This window comes from Chelon labrosus (assembly GCF_963514085.1).
Source record: "Chelon labrosus genome assembly, chromosome: 4".
Classification (NCBI taxonomy): domain Eukaryota; kingdom Metazoa; phylum Chordata; class Actinopteri; order Mugiliformes; family Mugilidae; genus Chelon; species Chelon labrosus.
The window spans coordinates 12,461,043-12,475,365 of NC_140340.1; the positions used below are offsets into that span (position 1 = coordinate 12,461,043).

The following is a 14,323-nucleotide window of genomic DNA, read 5'->3' on the forward strand; positions in this document are numbered from 1 at the left end:
TAAATCCCATCAAACAACGGAGCCCTGGGAAAAGGGCCAGAGGCAGAGATGAGAGAGTCCAGCTCAAAGCCAAAGAAGGGGGTGGATAGATGGTGGAAGGAGGGGGAGCTTCACTTCCAGGTTTTACACAGAGAGAGAAAAAGAGTAAAGGAACAAGGCAGAAGACACTAAAGTCCGCAGAATTAAAACATTGTAGGTTGCTCTTCTGGAGACCCCTCTCAGATACAGCAGAGAGTCCTTACTGCCTACATGATCAAAATTAAAACACTTCTCTAGGACTTCCACAGTAGTTCTGCCTTTGAGAACCCACCCACTGCTGAGGCAAGCCAATTAAAGTTATTCAGAACTGTGACCAATCAATCACAGACAAGTGCAGGTGGAGGAGGAAGAGAAGAAGAGGACAAAACCTCAGAGACTTCAGCGCACCCAAACACTCTCACACGCAAACACAAACAGCCATTAAAAAAAGAAAAGGAAAATCACAAATATATTTTGCTCACACCTACCACTCCACACGCACAGAAGCAACTCCCTCTGCAGTGAGATGAATAAAGCACTTCACACCTGGAATTTTCTAGGGCATCACGCCACTCTACATTACCACAGCAACCCACTCAGGGAACTGTACCCAGTTGTTTCTCTCTGTCAAGCACAGATAGCACCAAAGACACGTCATGCGCTTTCAGAAACATCAAACGGAAGACAAGTGAAAATTACACAAGCGTTCGAACACACACTCTGCAAATAATAACGCAGAGAGAGACGGAGACGAGGAGGAGAAAAGATTTGCAGCGTCGGCAAAATAACGCATCATTCCTCTGACAGGGCTGGAGCTTTAGGCAGACCCCTAATCCTATTTTGACACATAATGCTATATTGTCCTCCTTTAAACAAGTGCAAGGCCTTCTTTTCTCCTTTTTTAAAAAAAAAAAAAAAAAAAAAAGCCACAAGTAGCATGAATGCACTATTTTCCTTGAACTCATCGAGCAACAATTAGCTCCACAAATACAGTCCCCAAGTGAGAGGATGTCAGAGAGATTCAGACACTGCTGACACTAAAGAGGCTGTTCCCTCCCTAGTGGGCTTTTACGGCTCCATCCTGGTAATTCACTGCGTTGGACACATGCACAGTGATACACCGTATGATGCTTCATAATGTGACCAGAGAGCACACACAGCATGCACCATATAGCACTGAGTCTTTAAAGCTTGTCTTATTGATTTCAGTCAGCTTGCTCTACTCCACTACCGAGGAGCAGTAAAACCTGAAGAAGGAAAACTACTTTTGTTTGAAGACATCTAGATATATGTAGGAATTTATAGTCACAAAATAAAATATTTCTCAGCCAAGATGACGTACAAACTGCTAAAGCAACTGATTTAAAACAGATACATCATAATAAAATTAGCAGCTCGTTTTCTGTTCCAATAATTACATGCAACGGTGAATAAAAAATAAAAAAAATACCATCTGCTCATTATGTCTTTAAATAATAATAAATAAATATATGTAGTGTGAAACCAGAGACGTGGCACTGGCTCTGTATAATCTCGTTCTTCTAAACTGCCCCATTTTTATTGCGAAACTATTTCAAGTAATTCCTTCTAACACTAACCCAGGGATGTGCGCTCAGGCCTGCACTTTGCAGATATATGTATTTTCATTTATATAAACACCGGCAACCAGCGCCAGGCCATCAAGCCGGGGAGCTGAGGAATCCTTGTAACCTTCCCCGGTGTCAGAAAGCCAATAAAGAGGCAGAAAAATAAATACTGTGTGTTTGTGTGCCCTTCTGTTCTCCTGTCAGCCCTGGGGAGTCTGAGACTGGGAGTAATGGTGCTGACCAGCTCTCGCGCTGCTCAACGTTCAGCCGGCTACTCTCTTTATGTGCCTCTAATGTCCGCAGTTATTTCGCTGTGCGTTTTATTTCTGTTTTTGTTCGTGTTTTCTGTTTGTTTGGGGGCGAATACACAGTGAACGCCGGCGCCTTGACACAAACTGAGAAATGTGGGTTAGACAAGGGTTCCGACCAAAATAAAAAGCGGCTTGCTAACAGACCATGTCTAAGCTTTCACAACCCTGATGACCCCTCACTCCTGGGAACGGCTAATGGGATGTCTGAATGGGGATTCAGCCAGGTTTGAAAATTGGGACACCGCATCCACGCGGATACACTAAAGGACGGATAGACAAACAAGGGTGCATAATTTATTACAGTATCACTGTATCATGATTAGAGCTACTTAACCTGAGTACTTTTGTGGTCCCCATTAAACCACACTCAATCTGAATTTAGCACCGTGTAAAAGAACTGCAGGCCGCTTTTGATTGATTTTACGTTTAAATTCAACTGACACTGTGGGGGTGTCAACACAAAGCGTTATTGCACAAAAACAATGCTGCACAATATCGGAAAGATAGCTATAACGTGAATGGTGTTTTTTGCGGTTATCCTCACAACTGTCACAGCAACAGATAAAGAAATGGCAATTTTCCAGAGCAAATCCTTGCACTAATGTTAGTGTTTTTTTTATTTTTTTTGGACGTGAGCTTTTAAACACATTCATCTTTTAGTCCAGGGTCATATATTGTCCTTCCACTCACTCAATCTAAGTTGGCACTTCAATACATCTTGTTTACTTACTTGTTGATAAGATAAATCTTTCCCGAAGACAAACTTTGAGAATCTGGACTTTTTTTTGTTATCGAAAATAGAAAGATAAAACTCTATTTTGAATCTCTTTTCAAAAGGTTCATATTTGTGTCAAATCATTCCCATTTTTCATTTCATTTCCAGTCTGTGATGAAACATTGTTGATCATAACTTGACTGTGTTTAATTTCAGTGCTGCTAAGAGCATTTCCTATTATTTTTTCACCAGCTGAGAATAATTTTTTGTAACTAACTGATATAATAGATTCTTGATTTATAAATCAAGTACATAAATGCTACTGATATGCATTGCACGATCAGTCGGGGACACTTAATAAAAGCTATGGAGCCAGAAAGTAAACTATCTGGCAGAAATAGCCTGTGATGTTTCACACAACCAGATAACAAGTTGAGTAAGGCCCAGGGCAGACGGTGGAGGGGGGAGGGTGGAAGGAGGAAGCCTCTCCCCGTCTCTCTCTCTCTCTCCTTTAAAGGTAACTGCTCACGTTGGGAGGAGGGACCTTCAGCTCCTCTGTAAACCGTTTATAGTCGAGCAGAGCTCTTAAATCAAGAAACAAACGGCACTGAACATCCCTCAGATAATCGTCTACTGATGGATCAGCACACAGAGGGAGGGGTGGTGGTAGTGGTGGTGGTGGTGGTGGTGGGACGCTCACATCAGCTTTAGAGAAAGCAAATAGGGAGAGAGAGAATAAGGGTCTAGCATAGCATTGGGCATTGGAGACAGATTATCGCGAATTTCCGTCGTCAGCGATACCGAGTAAATCCACCAGTTCACTTTATAGAGATATCCGTTGGTAGCGGCTGGCTGTCTTGGCTGTGAGCAACGTTCTATTTTTTTGGCAGAAAGAAGGTTTGGAGAAGTAGGAGAGACATTTGACACCGTGTTCAGTCCACATATAACATCTCCCTCAAGTAACGAAATCATACCTGTGCAGATCAAATTGAACTGGAGGCTTCAGCAATGTTAACTAAAAAAAAAAAAAAAAAAAAAAAGATGTACTGCACACAGTCATGAGCACACACATGCACACAGGCAGCACTAGAGGGAAGAAGGTCTGTGTTGAACTGAGATAAACCTGCAGCCAGCGTGCAGTCAGCAGGCTGACTGATACAGTGTTGACCACACAGCACAAAGACACAAAGTGAAGGGCAAAACTGAAGGAAAGACAGCAAAATCCTACGTGGTAAAATAAGAAAAAGGGAACTCGTATAAAAATGGAGTGAATTCCACATCCATTAACTGGTACTCTGTCTTTCCAGCCTGTATCCACATGTGGGTATATTGATCTAGATGCCGTTCTCAGATTTCCAGTAATCAAGAGAAGCAAACGGCAAGAGCAGAGGGCGTGGAGGCAGAGCAGACACATCCTCGGAGAGCAGAGATGTGAAGTGCCTGGCTGAACCGAGGGGTTCGGGAGCAGTCATAGGCAACAGCCTAAATTATTCATGCTGATTAGACTCTTCTTATTGAAATGAATTTCAATTTCATTTGAAATGAGAGATTTAAGCATATGTTGTCATTTGAGAGGCTTGCTAAAAATTGGCACGGTGGAAATTGCCCTGACACTAGTGCATGTGCATGTTTTCACAAGTTTGTGGAAAGTGCAACTTCTGGCAAATACAGTAAAGGAATTTAACCAGTCCACTACATTTCAGAGGAAAATAATGTACTCTTCAAAATACTACATTTATTTACCAGCCGCAGTCACTAGATACATTTCAGGGTTTCTCGAGGCTTAAAATAAGCCTTCGAAGACACAGTAAGTACAGTATGACTGCGTACAATAAAGAAAATGAGTCTGCCTCATTTACATAATCTATGCATTCTCCTCATATTTCAGATAAATTTCACTTGAGGAAATTAAAACCCCACCTGTAAAACACAATGTTATGTCAAAATTTAAACCACTAGTTTTCATTTATTTATTTTTTTCTTCTGTCAAATCAAGGGCTGTAACTCTATGGCACTGCCTGATGAGCCCCACCCCAGAAATTAACCTACACATCGCAACGATGCAGAGCGTTTACTCACCCATATAACTGTGTCATTTGTAGTCCTTCGGGAGATAATTAGATCAGCGTATATCCATATAGTGGGAGTGACTGGGGCACCGATACGCAGCCTCTGAATAACGCATTATCTGCCGTGAAACTCGTTCATTTTACCAATATTTTGTTATCGTACGCTAGTGCTATTCCCCGTTGAGACCGGAGTTACCTGTTATCATTATCCGGGGTCTGTAGATTGACCTACAGACCCCAGATGATGTCTTCTGACCTGTATGATGTCATCTCCGAGCGCTGCGCACACCCGCGTCGGCTTGTTTACCTGTAATTTGCTACTGCTATGGTTCGTCCACAACCTCAGAATCGGAAAAATATTCAGCCATGTTGCAAAAAACTAGCAGTATATGGATATACGCTGATCTAATCATCTCCCGAAGGACTATAAATTACACAACAGTTATATGGGTGAGTGAACAACCATATTTTATGCTAGAAATAAGGTCCAGGTTGTAAAAAACAGTAGTTCCCCTTTAAGTTTTCAATCAAGCTTTACGAAAGAACTGCATCTAGCTACCTATCTATGTGTTGTTGGGAAGCTCTACCACTGACTATTTTCTCATTTTAAATGATTGAGGGCAAAAGAAGATTTCAGAAAAGCCACCAGAAAGTGAACACGATACGTGGTACGTGAACAGTGGGATTTGCTTTATTTATTTTATTCCATCATCTTATAAGCCCTTAAGCTTATTTTGTGCCCTAATCAAGAGGGGTCAATTCCTCCTTAAACGCGGTTCAGAAGTCAGGCTGTGCTCTCGTTCTACCTTTGCCAGCTACAGCAACAGCTACGAACAATCTAATCACGTAATTTAGTCGTGTATTAGTTAAAGCACGCTGTAAAATCCAACAAGTTGATTCAACATAAAGACATGAGTTCAACTAATTTTAAGTTAGGTGAACAAATACAAAATGTTGTTCCAACATAGCCTAGTGCTATCTTGATTAAAACATAATAATAATTACTAAAATAGCAAACAAGCAGAATAACATTTTACAGTGCAGCTAGTGTGATGCCTTTCTTTTATACTATAAGTACATCTTGCCGATTTTATTTTTCTTATTGATTAATCACGTTTTTTTCGACAAGCTGGTATTTTGTAATTATAATTTTCAATTATCAAAATGATCACGATGTTTAGATTAATCCAAACGTTGTATTCGTTCTGAATCTCTGATAAACCATCGACAATGACAGCATGTGGGTGGAAGCGCACGGCTCATGTAAAACTGTTCTGAATTAGCCCGAGGACATGACAACAATGCCAGTGTCCACCGCCGCTCCTCATCACCGCGTACTGTAACACATCAAACGCAGCGAGCACGCAGGATAACGAGGAGGATAAGGACTATAAACAGCATCAGTCTGCGCGCATTTAAATTTACCAACTCTCGTCCTTCCCCTCTATCATTTCATCCATCTTAAGTGGTGTGACTCTAAATATACACGCAAAACCGCCTGAACATCCATCTCAATTGTCAAGCCATTGTTCATCCCTTCTCCCTCTAAAGAACCCTCCTCCTCCGCTCTTGAAGCCGCCCACTCTCCTTGTCTATCTGCACTCTTCCATTCGAAAAATCCCAACTCCTCCGATACATCACTCACCCTCTATCGTCCTTTCACTCCTCCAGGCGAGAATAAACAATTTGACCAAACCTGGGAAGTGTTCTGTACTAGAAAGTGGCTTTTTGCATTTAAACAGCCGGAGTATTATTTATTTATGAAGACACACAAAATATCTGATTTGTTTTTTCAAGTCAACCATTTCAACTGGGCTGCCCCCCCCTCCAACCACCACCCTCACCCTGCCTTGGCCTTTCGCTTTCTTTCATCAAAAAAACAGAAAGAAAAAAAAAAACTCAACTGAGGGGAGCTGAACAGACCACATTATATTCAACTTAGTTCCCTTGTCTCTTTCCATGTAAGACAAACTCAAAAATAATTTGCACACACTCTACATTTTTTGTCTCCGAGAATAAACTGCGCATGAAGAGGAAGGGGGCGCAGAGGGAGGCAATCTTGTTACCAGCCGGCATAGCCCTGGGAAGATTTCTATCAGACACACGTATAGAGAAAGGCATCCATTTAGAAAATGGCTTTTCTAGGCATGCTGGGCCATTTAGCACACCCTGTGACGACTCCTGTTTGGGGCAATGATAAATGTTCTTTCACACCCGGTCTGCGCACACAGTCAGGCCAGCACACACACAGTCACACAGTCACACAAAGCCATATGGGCACCTTGCACAAGACATCAGTGGGACGGACAAAACATTTTTACAGGCAGACTGGCTTCGCTGGGTTTGGCCAACAGAAACAAAACGCTTGTAGCGTGAATTAAATCCATGGAACTTACATCCAACTCAGCACTTGTTCCAGTTTTAAAACAAGCAGCGAAGAGACTCCATGACATATTTAAACCAGTGAATTCCTCTAAATATAAGAAGCAATTAGGGCTCCGTTATAAACACATAGATTTTAATAGGATATGTCAACAACCCAGTTACGGCGCTTCTCGATGCCACACATGACCAAAAAAAGTCAGATGACGAGAGTGGGAACAGAGACAAACAACAATGAGACAGCAGCGTTAAAGGCTCGGACTATTACTGCGGTTGGTGGTCAGTGCCTTGGATCCTTATCTGTTGTTTTTCCAGACAAGATTTCATCAAAGAGTCTCTAGAGCAGATGCTAATGGCTATCCAGTGCATTTGCAAGTTGTGGGCGGTTTTGTTTCTGCACACAAAGACCTATAAAAACTAAAGAACGTAGATTTCCATTAACGATGCACTCCAAGCGGATGTAAGCAACCTTTTGCGGGTAAATAATACGGCCGTATTTCCAATTACAATCACCACAAGCCATTAAATATGAATAATTCTCAACACTATTTATGCTAAATAATGACAGAATATACTGTAGCACACAAAAGCTTTACTAAACTCTTGAAATGAACAGTATCATTATCTAAAAGTCCTTCATTCATAGGCTTCATATTAAATGTATTATCATTATGAGACAAATGTTGTTTATTGTAAATTAATGGTAGGATTTGTGGTTGTGTTAATTTAGCCTAACAGGTTTTATTAATCCACAGAAGCAGAACTACTTACCAGAGAAAACACTCTTAAGTTCAAGCTTTTCATATGTGAGGATTTGCTGACGACCACTTGAGAACTTTTTTCACTACTTTCCAGTGATTAATCAAGGAAGCAATCATGAAATAAATGAAAATGTAGGGAAAGTAACCGAAGCAATTACCTTTTTAAAATTCACTTGAATCCACGTAGCCACAAAACATAATACTCAGATATTCAAACGGACATTTTGTGACTTTCTGGTAAAACAATGACTCTCCAAGTTTTAGTGATTGTATTAACCTTTCAGATAAGTGGAAGGATGACATGCTTCTTTATGGCCTGAGAAAATTCTCCTCCCTCTTAGGCTGATAAAGCCTTTTTAAAAAAACCCACAGGGTTATCTCAGCGCATCATCTACACCAAGCTTAAATCAATATTGTTTTTCGCCACTCGTGAAATGACAACACTTTGGAGATATATAATTTTTATCAAACCGCTTTCACCTTGAAACAATGCGTCACATTATTTTAGGAGTCTACTGCCGTGCAGATAGCCGCACTTCTGAGTGGGAACACTGAAAGCAAATATTTGCACAACCCGCGAAAGGCAAATATGTTGACGGGTAAACACTCTCTGCTATGTTTTGTTTACACTGGATGACTGCTAAAAAAAAAAAAAAAAAAAAAATCACCATATCTCTATCATGCAATCTGAGTGTCTGCCTGATATGTGGTAATGGTCATTACCCTCTACATCAGCGCGATCCCTGTCAGTTCACTTCCTCCTCTCTGGGATCCATCAACGTCGCCGCCATACTAACAGCTATCATGCCAGCAACTGCTAGCTTTAAAGCCACAGGCACCGTACCGGCTGGATGAATCACACTCACCCATACAGCAATAATGAAGCATTCATTTCAGGGTGCATTACAAACCCTGGAAGCGCGGCAAACACGCGCACACGGCAGAAGTATGATGAACCAGTGTCAACCACGCTACGCTCGACCATCTGCTCCACCACAAGACAGACACGTGTTGCAGAAAGACTCGTAGAGGGCTGCAGACACAAACAACCATGTTCTGCTACATGAGTCAGTCTAAAAAAGTCACTTAGTGTCACTTTAGTGTCAACTAACTTGTGTCTTAAAACAAGTGAAAAGAGCTTGCCTTTTTCCAGGTTATCTCCATTTGTTTTAAAGGCAATTTAAATTAATAAATAAATGCATATTTAAGGATAATCAATCGAGAAGTTTCAGGAAAACCAGAGGTGTTAGGAGTGAGATCTGACCTGAGTTGGAAATAAAAGCACAATTATCTCATTGTGAGATTGTCTCAGAGAGCACTTTTGGCATTTTCTGCAGCACTCATACTAACACCCTGCCTCGCATACACAGACAATCATGTTGTACAACCAAGCCCATTGAAATCTCAGTGATTAATAATGCAGGAAAATGCAGAGCGTCACATGCAAGCGTGACGTCAACTTACCGATCTCATCTGCTGAGTTCCAGTGACGTGCTGCAGCACCTTTTCCAGCTCCTTCTCAATGCGTCCAGCCCAGTGAATCATTCTGGAAAATAAAACGAGACACTTTCAATATGTACCCCCGGATATTATCACCTGAACATGTCATCGCGATGCCATTAATTTCTCCGTCACTTAATATGAGTGAGCCCGCTTCTGAAAGTGACTCCCCCTCATATCTTCGTGTGGCTCTATTTCTGTTGGCCCACTGCCACACCGACGCCCCCTTCCAAGATCCCTATCTAGAAGGATCCCTGCCCTATCTCTACTAATGTCTGGGTTAGTCATCAGCACCTTCTCTTCCCCATCACATCTTGCATATATCTGGTCGGCCCCGGCAGGACTGGCAGCGAACGTGCCCGTCTTGGCTCGGCTGGGATCAGCGGCTCTACAATAAAACTGCTCAGGTCTGACAGAAGTGCACCCTAAGCAAGAGCTGATCTCCATTAGACGGAGCCAAGTTTGGAATTAAGAGATCAAACGGCTGGAGCTCATCACTGTATATCTCACAGCAAGCAACAAATGACTTAATGGATCAAGATTTTCACTAAATCATTTCCAAGCAGCAGCAGCAGAGCCCAACCTGCCAACCTGGATACATGCTGAACAATCCATGTCCATCCAGTTCTCACTGGAGGGAAAAAAAAAAAAACATTATGAAAGCTCTGTCAACAATCAGATAAATAAATTCTGTCATGTGTTCGCTAGCCAACTGCCAATTCTGTGCCAACCTTTTCCTTCCAGCAGCCTAGAGATAGCTAATCACTAGCATCAACAGCACAACACAACACAGTCGTTTGTCTTTTAATATGATGACGGAGACAAATGTCATCTTTAAATGTCAGATTTGCTCAGAAGACAAGAGGGAAGACAGATTTATTAAATTGCGCAAATCTGCCAAGCAGTGACAGCGCCCGCCATAATCACCAAGCCGGAGCGGGGGCCTCATCAGGAGAGTAACGGCAGAGCAAACACGAGCGTGCGCGCCTCGCCTTGCCTGCGTTTGTGGGGACAAGATTAGGAGACGGCAAGAGGGCCTCCAAAAGGAGTACAGAGGAGAGCCGCGGTGGAGAGGCCGCGGACTACGAAAAGGTCACCTCAATATGAAATGAAAACAAGTTTACAGTGAGAATAGAGCCGAGCAGTGATACTAACAGTGAGGGACAATACCTCTGTCCCCGAGCCAGGCAGACTTCTTACGCAACTCCTTTAGTCTGCATGCTACACTAAGACACACACATATATACACATATACACACACACACACACACACACACGTGTCAGTATTTTTTTCAGCCTTTTTGACAGATTGACGTGCAGTAAGAAGGCCCCACATTGTACAGATTGTGAGAACACATCGAGCATCACAACGCTGGCCCAGTTAATAAATCAGGATATTTTTGATTTGAGAGTGATCAATATCAGATTTGCGCAACAATGAATGTAACAAAAAGTGTAAAGAGACCAGGTCCTTGTTCAGTTCACAAAGCTAGAATTAAAGCTGGAAAGTAATTTACAATTACGGTTTATCCTCTCACCATTTATAGTAATCTTTTTGATATAAAGTGACAAAACGCTACCTGAGTCACAGCTCCCAGGTGCTAACAAGCAATAAGTTGACAAAGTGTACAAAAAGATACACACAGACACAGTGAGGTAGCAATCAGTGTGAATATTTAACTCTTTCAGGATATTATCCAAACAATAAATAAAGATAGTTCAATACTCATCTTTCTCATGTTTCCCATCTCAGTCAAATATGACTTAAAGAAATTAAATGGCTACAGATGGGAAACCTGTAAGTCAGTCATTTCAATTCCAAGACATATCATTAAGGGTAAAAACACGTCAATTAAAATATATCGCAATATCTCTACCACCTCTCTATAGGCACACGTGCACCTATTAGCCAGGCCCTACCTCCATCCTCATGTTTCCAGGACAGTTCATTTCCACTCCATTGAACGCGTCAAGAGCAATCAGTAACATACTTATACATGCAGACTGACATCCATGATCCACTGACTTGCATCACATCAGATCACACGAAGCTGACCTAACAGCATCTGAAAGCACGACTGGCTTGAGATTCGTGTTGGACTGATTGCAAATCAAAGTATTTCCCAGTCTCAAATTTGCAGAACTCTCCATTCAACAACTGCAGAGATATCAGGACACAGTTGTTTGGTAAATTACACGCACCACTGAGGCCTAATGCTGGATGAATGCTTGGAGATCTTCTGTATTATGAAAACTGTGATCTCCCTTTAAAACACTGAACTTGTCACGGTGCACTACATGAAAGCAGACCAATGCTCTCTGGCTCTCTGTAGTCTAATCCAGTATTAAAAATTTGCCATTTGCCTCCAGTGTTTTTTTTTCCTCCTTGTATTATGATTTAACTTAGCCAAGCATCATGAAAACAGCAGAAAATGCGATGAAATGAGTTTGGATGGAAGACCTGCGTGTGCCAGCCCCGTACCGTCACTATGCTCAATCTGCCGCAATGGATCTCATCACTGGGAGTGCCACGCTCCAATATCTATTAGGGCCGAAGGTGGACTATTTTTGCGTGTGCGGAAATAACATTTTGGGGAAATTGCAGATGATATTTTACCTTCCTAGAGAAGATTTTACTTTCCCCGAACAGACTGTCAAAATGGCCATTTAGTTTCCAGTTATCAGAAAAGGGATTTCTCCACATAATTTAGAAATAGGGAAATAACTTCCGCATGTACACTATTTATTTTTTTTTTTACTCTGCCACCCTCTCAATGTTGTACACACACACGACACTGCAATGCAATAACTGCAAATATATTCTGGCACATTTTTAGGTGGCAAAGTGCAGAAAACATCCACTGCTGTCAAAATGGACTAGAGGACATTGTGCCCTTCCTTATAGACACACTCTCAAACCTGTCTGGACTAAACAAACAATAGACTCCAAACCACAGCTCCCTCTTACACTTCAATTAACTGGCAAATACCACAGTGATGTAAGCGACCCAAAACCCAGTTTACAAATCCCAAGAGCTGACTGGATATACACATATATGACCTACACTCTTTATCGTATTTTTATCTGCTTAAACAAGGGCGCTGACAGATTTCTGGGGTAACAAGTAATGAGAATGCTTCTATATTATACTGGCAACTGTAATCCAATTACAAGTGGGTGTAGTTAAAGGGCAAGGTGGGGGAGATATTCGTCATAAGCTGACCAGCAGTATGGATTTTAAAACAGCCACTCAAACACAATCCATGTACTTTTGCTCACAGAGTAACCCAGGTGTAAGATAAATTAACTACAACGCTATTCCACGTAGAGAGCTTGAGTCATTAAATTAATGGTCCATCTAATTGCAGTTTTAAGTCAGTCCACAGTCGTATGAAGCATTTTCCCTCTGAAAGTCACCTTGGCTATTAAAGTTACAAAGCCCCGGAGATTTTAAAGAGATCTCTCGGTGGATGCATCACGCGGAGGAATCATTTAGATTCCCGTCATTTCTGTGAACCTCTCTGACTAATCATCACTACAGGCTGCACACTGGGTTCACCTCAGATCCTCGGGTCATGATTATTACAAACAGCGGTATCCATAGACTGGAGAGAGTAACTGTAACTCTGGTTTCACAATGGTTTGTTATTGAATGTTAGGAAACAAAAATCTTAAGAAATAGTCTTAAATGAAGCAATAGCCTGTTCATATTCTTTTTTTGGTTTTTCATTTTTGGTTTCCCGGCCTTTAATTGAACAGATCTCTCGACGCACAGGTGGCAAATTGTTGCAGCAAACATTACGTTTCAGTTGTATTTGTGCGTCCTTGTTTGCAAAGGAGATGGAAATTACGCTTTACATTTCCAAGTGTCGCTGCCAGCCATTTCCCAACAGGTGCACGCTGGGAAAAGTCCCAATAATACTTTTCTTGCTCTTATCACAGCTGGGTGCTCTGCTACTTTTCTGCGCCTGCGGTCACTCGGATAAAGCGCAACGGTGACGCTGGCCTCGAGGGCGTCTAAATTTGTACTGTAACAATTCCTGATTCGGTTTCTGAGACAAAAATGATCCAGTTAAAAACACCAGCGTGTCCTGCGGTGGGATAGATATGATTATTTCCGCGGTGCGTGTGCAGAGGAAGAGTTTTTAGGAGAGTACCGTGCCTAAATGGGATATTCTCCCCCATGCAGTGACAGGAAAGCAACACATCGACTATTATTATTATTACAATTATTTTATTTCTATCCCCAAATAATTTATCGCTTGGATCCCACTGTGACACATGTGCCTGCTCCCTGTAGCCTGTTTGGCAAACTGAATCAGACTTTGGGTTTCCAATGCCAGTGCCTACAACAAAAACAACAACATAAGCTGTATGAGACAGAAATTCATAACGCAGCATCAGAGACGGCAGCTGCGTCTGTGTTTGAACATCAGGGACAGCAGCTCCTCTCGCAACAAGGTAAACGGCGCATCATGTGCAGGTTTCTCGGGGCCACCTGTCCTAGTTCCGCGCTCCGCACCCCGGTTTATACCCCCCAAACCTTGCAGGGTACTTACGTGTAGTGCTGGGGGAAGAGGTGGGTCCCAGCTGTCGGCGTGGAGACGCATATGATAAGTACAGTTTGGATTGTGAAGAGGCAGAAAAAACCGCACGACTGCGCGCAGATCGCCATTTTCCATTAAATATTCAAGAAACTGGGATAAATAAGAGAAGGACCGGAAGGACAGTCTCCTCTCGCAGCTGAGCTAAGAATAACCGAGCTCCGGAGAAAAGTGTGTGGTGGGAGGTGATGGCTGGCGAGGGCTTCTGGGCACTTCAGCCGGCAGTGAGGTCTCAATCAGGGGCGCACACGAAGAACTGGCAGCTGAAGACGCGGGAGATGGGGATCAGGAAAGATGCTCTGCCGCTGCTGCTGCTGATGTGCCTGGCTGCCTATTTCCGCACTCACTGTCCTCCCTCCCTCTCCGCCGCCACGCA

General features: G+C 42.4%; 1 protein-coding gene across 1 annotated transcript in view; it reads right to left on the reverse strand.

The window, feature by feature from the left end:
• cacna2d2a (calcium channel, voltage-dependent, alpha 2/delta subunit 2a) overlaps nt 1–14,035 on the reverse strand; it is a 141,596-nt gene extending 127,561 nt beyond the window's left edge. The window contains exons 1-2 of the mRNA XM_084543718.1: nt 13,903–14,035; nt 9,307–9,388 (exon numbers count right to left, since the gene is read on the reverse strand). Of these exons, the coding sequence (XP_084399844.1) occupies nt 9,307–9,388; nt 13,903–14,018 (198 nt within the window). The 5' untranslated portion in view covers nt 14,019–14,035. The remainder of the gene's footprint in view (nt 1–9,306; nt 9,389–13,902) is intronic.
• Nucleotides 14,036–14,323: the final 288 nt, after the last annotated feature.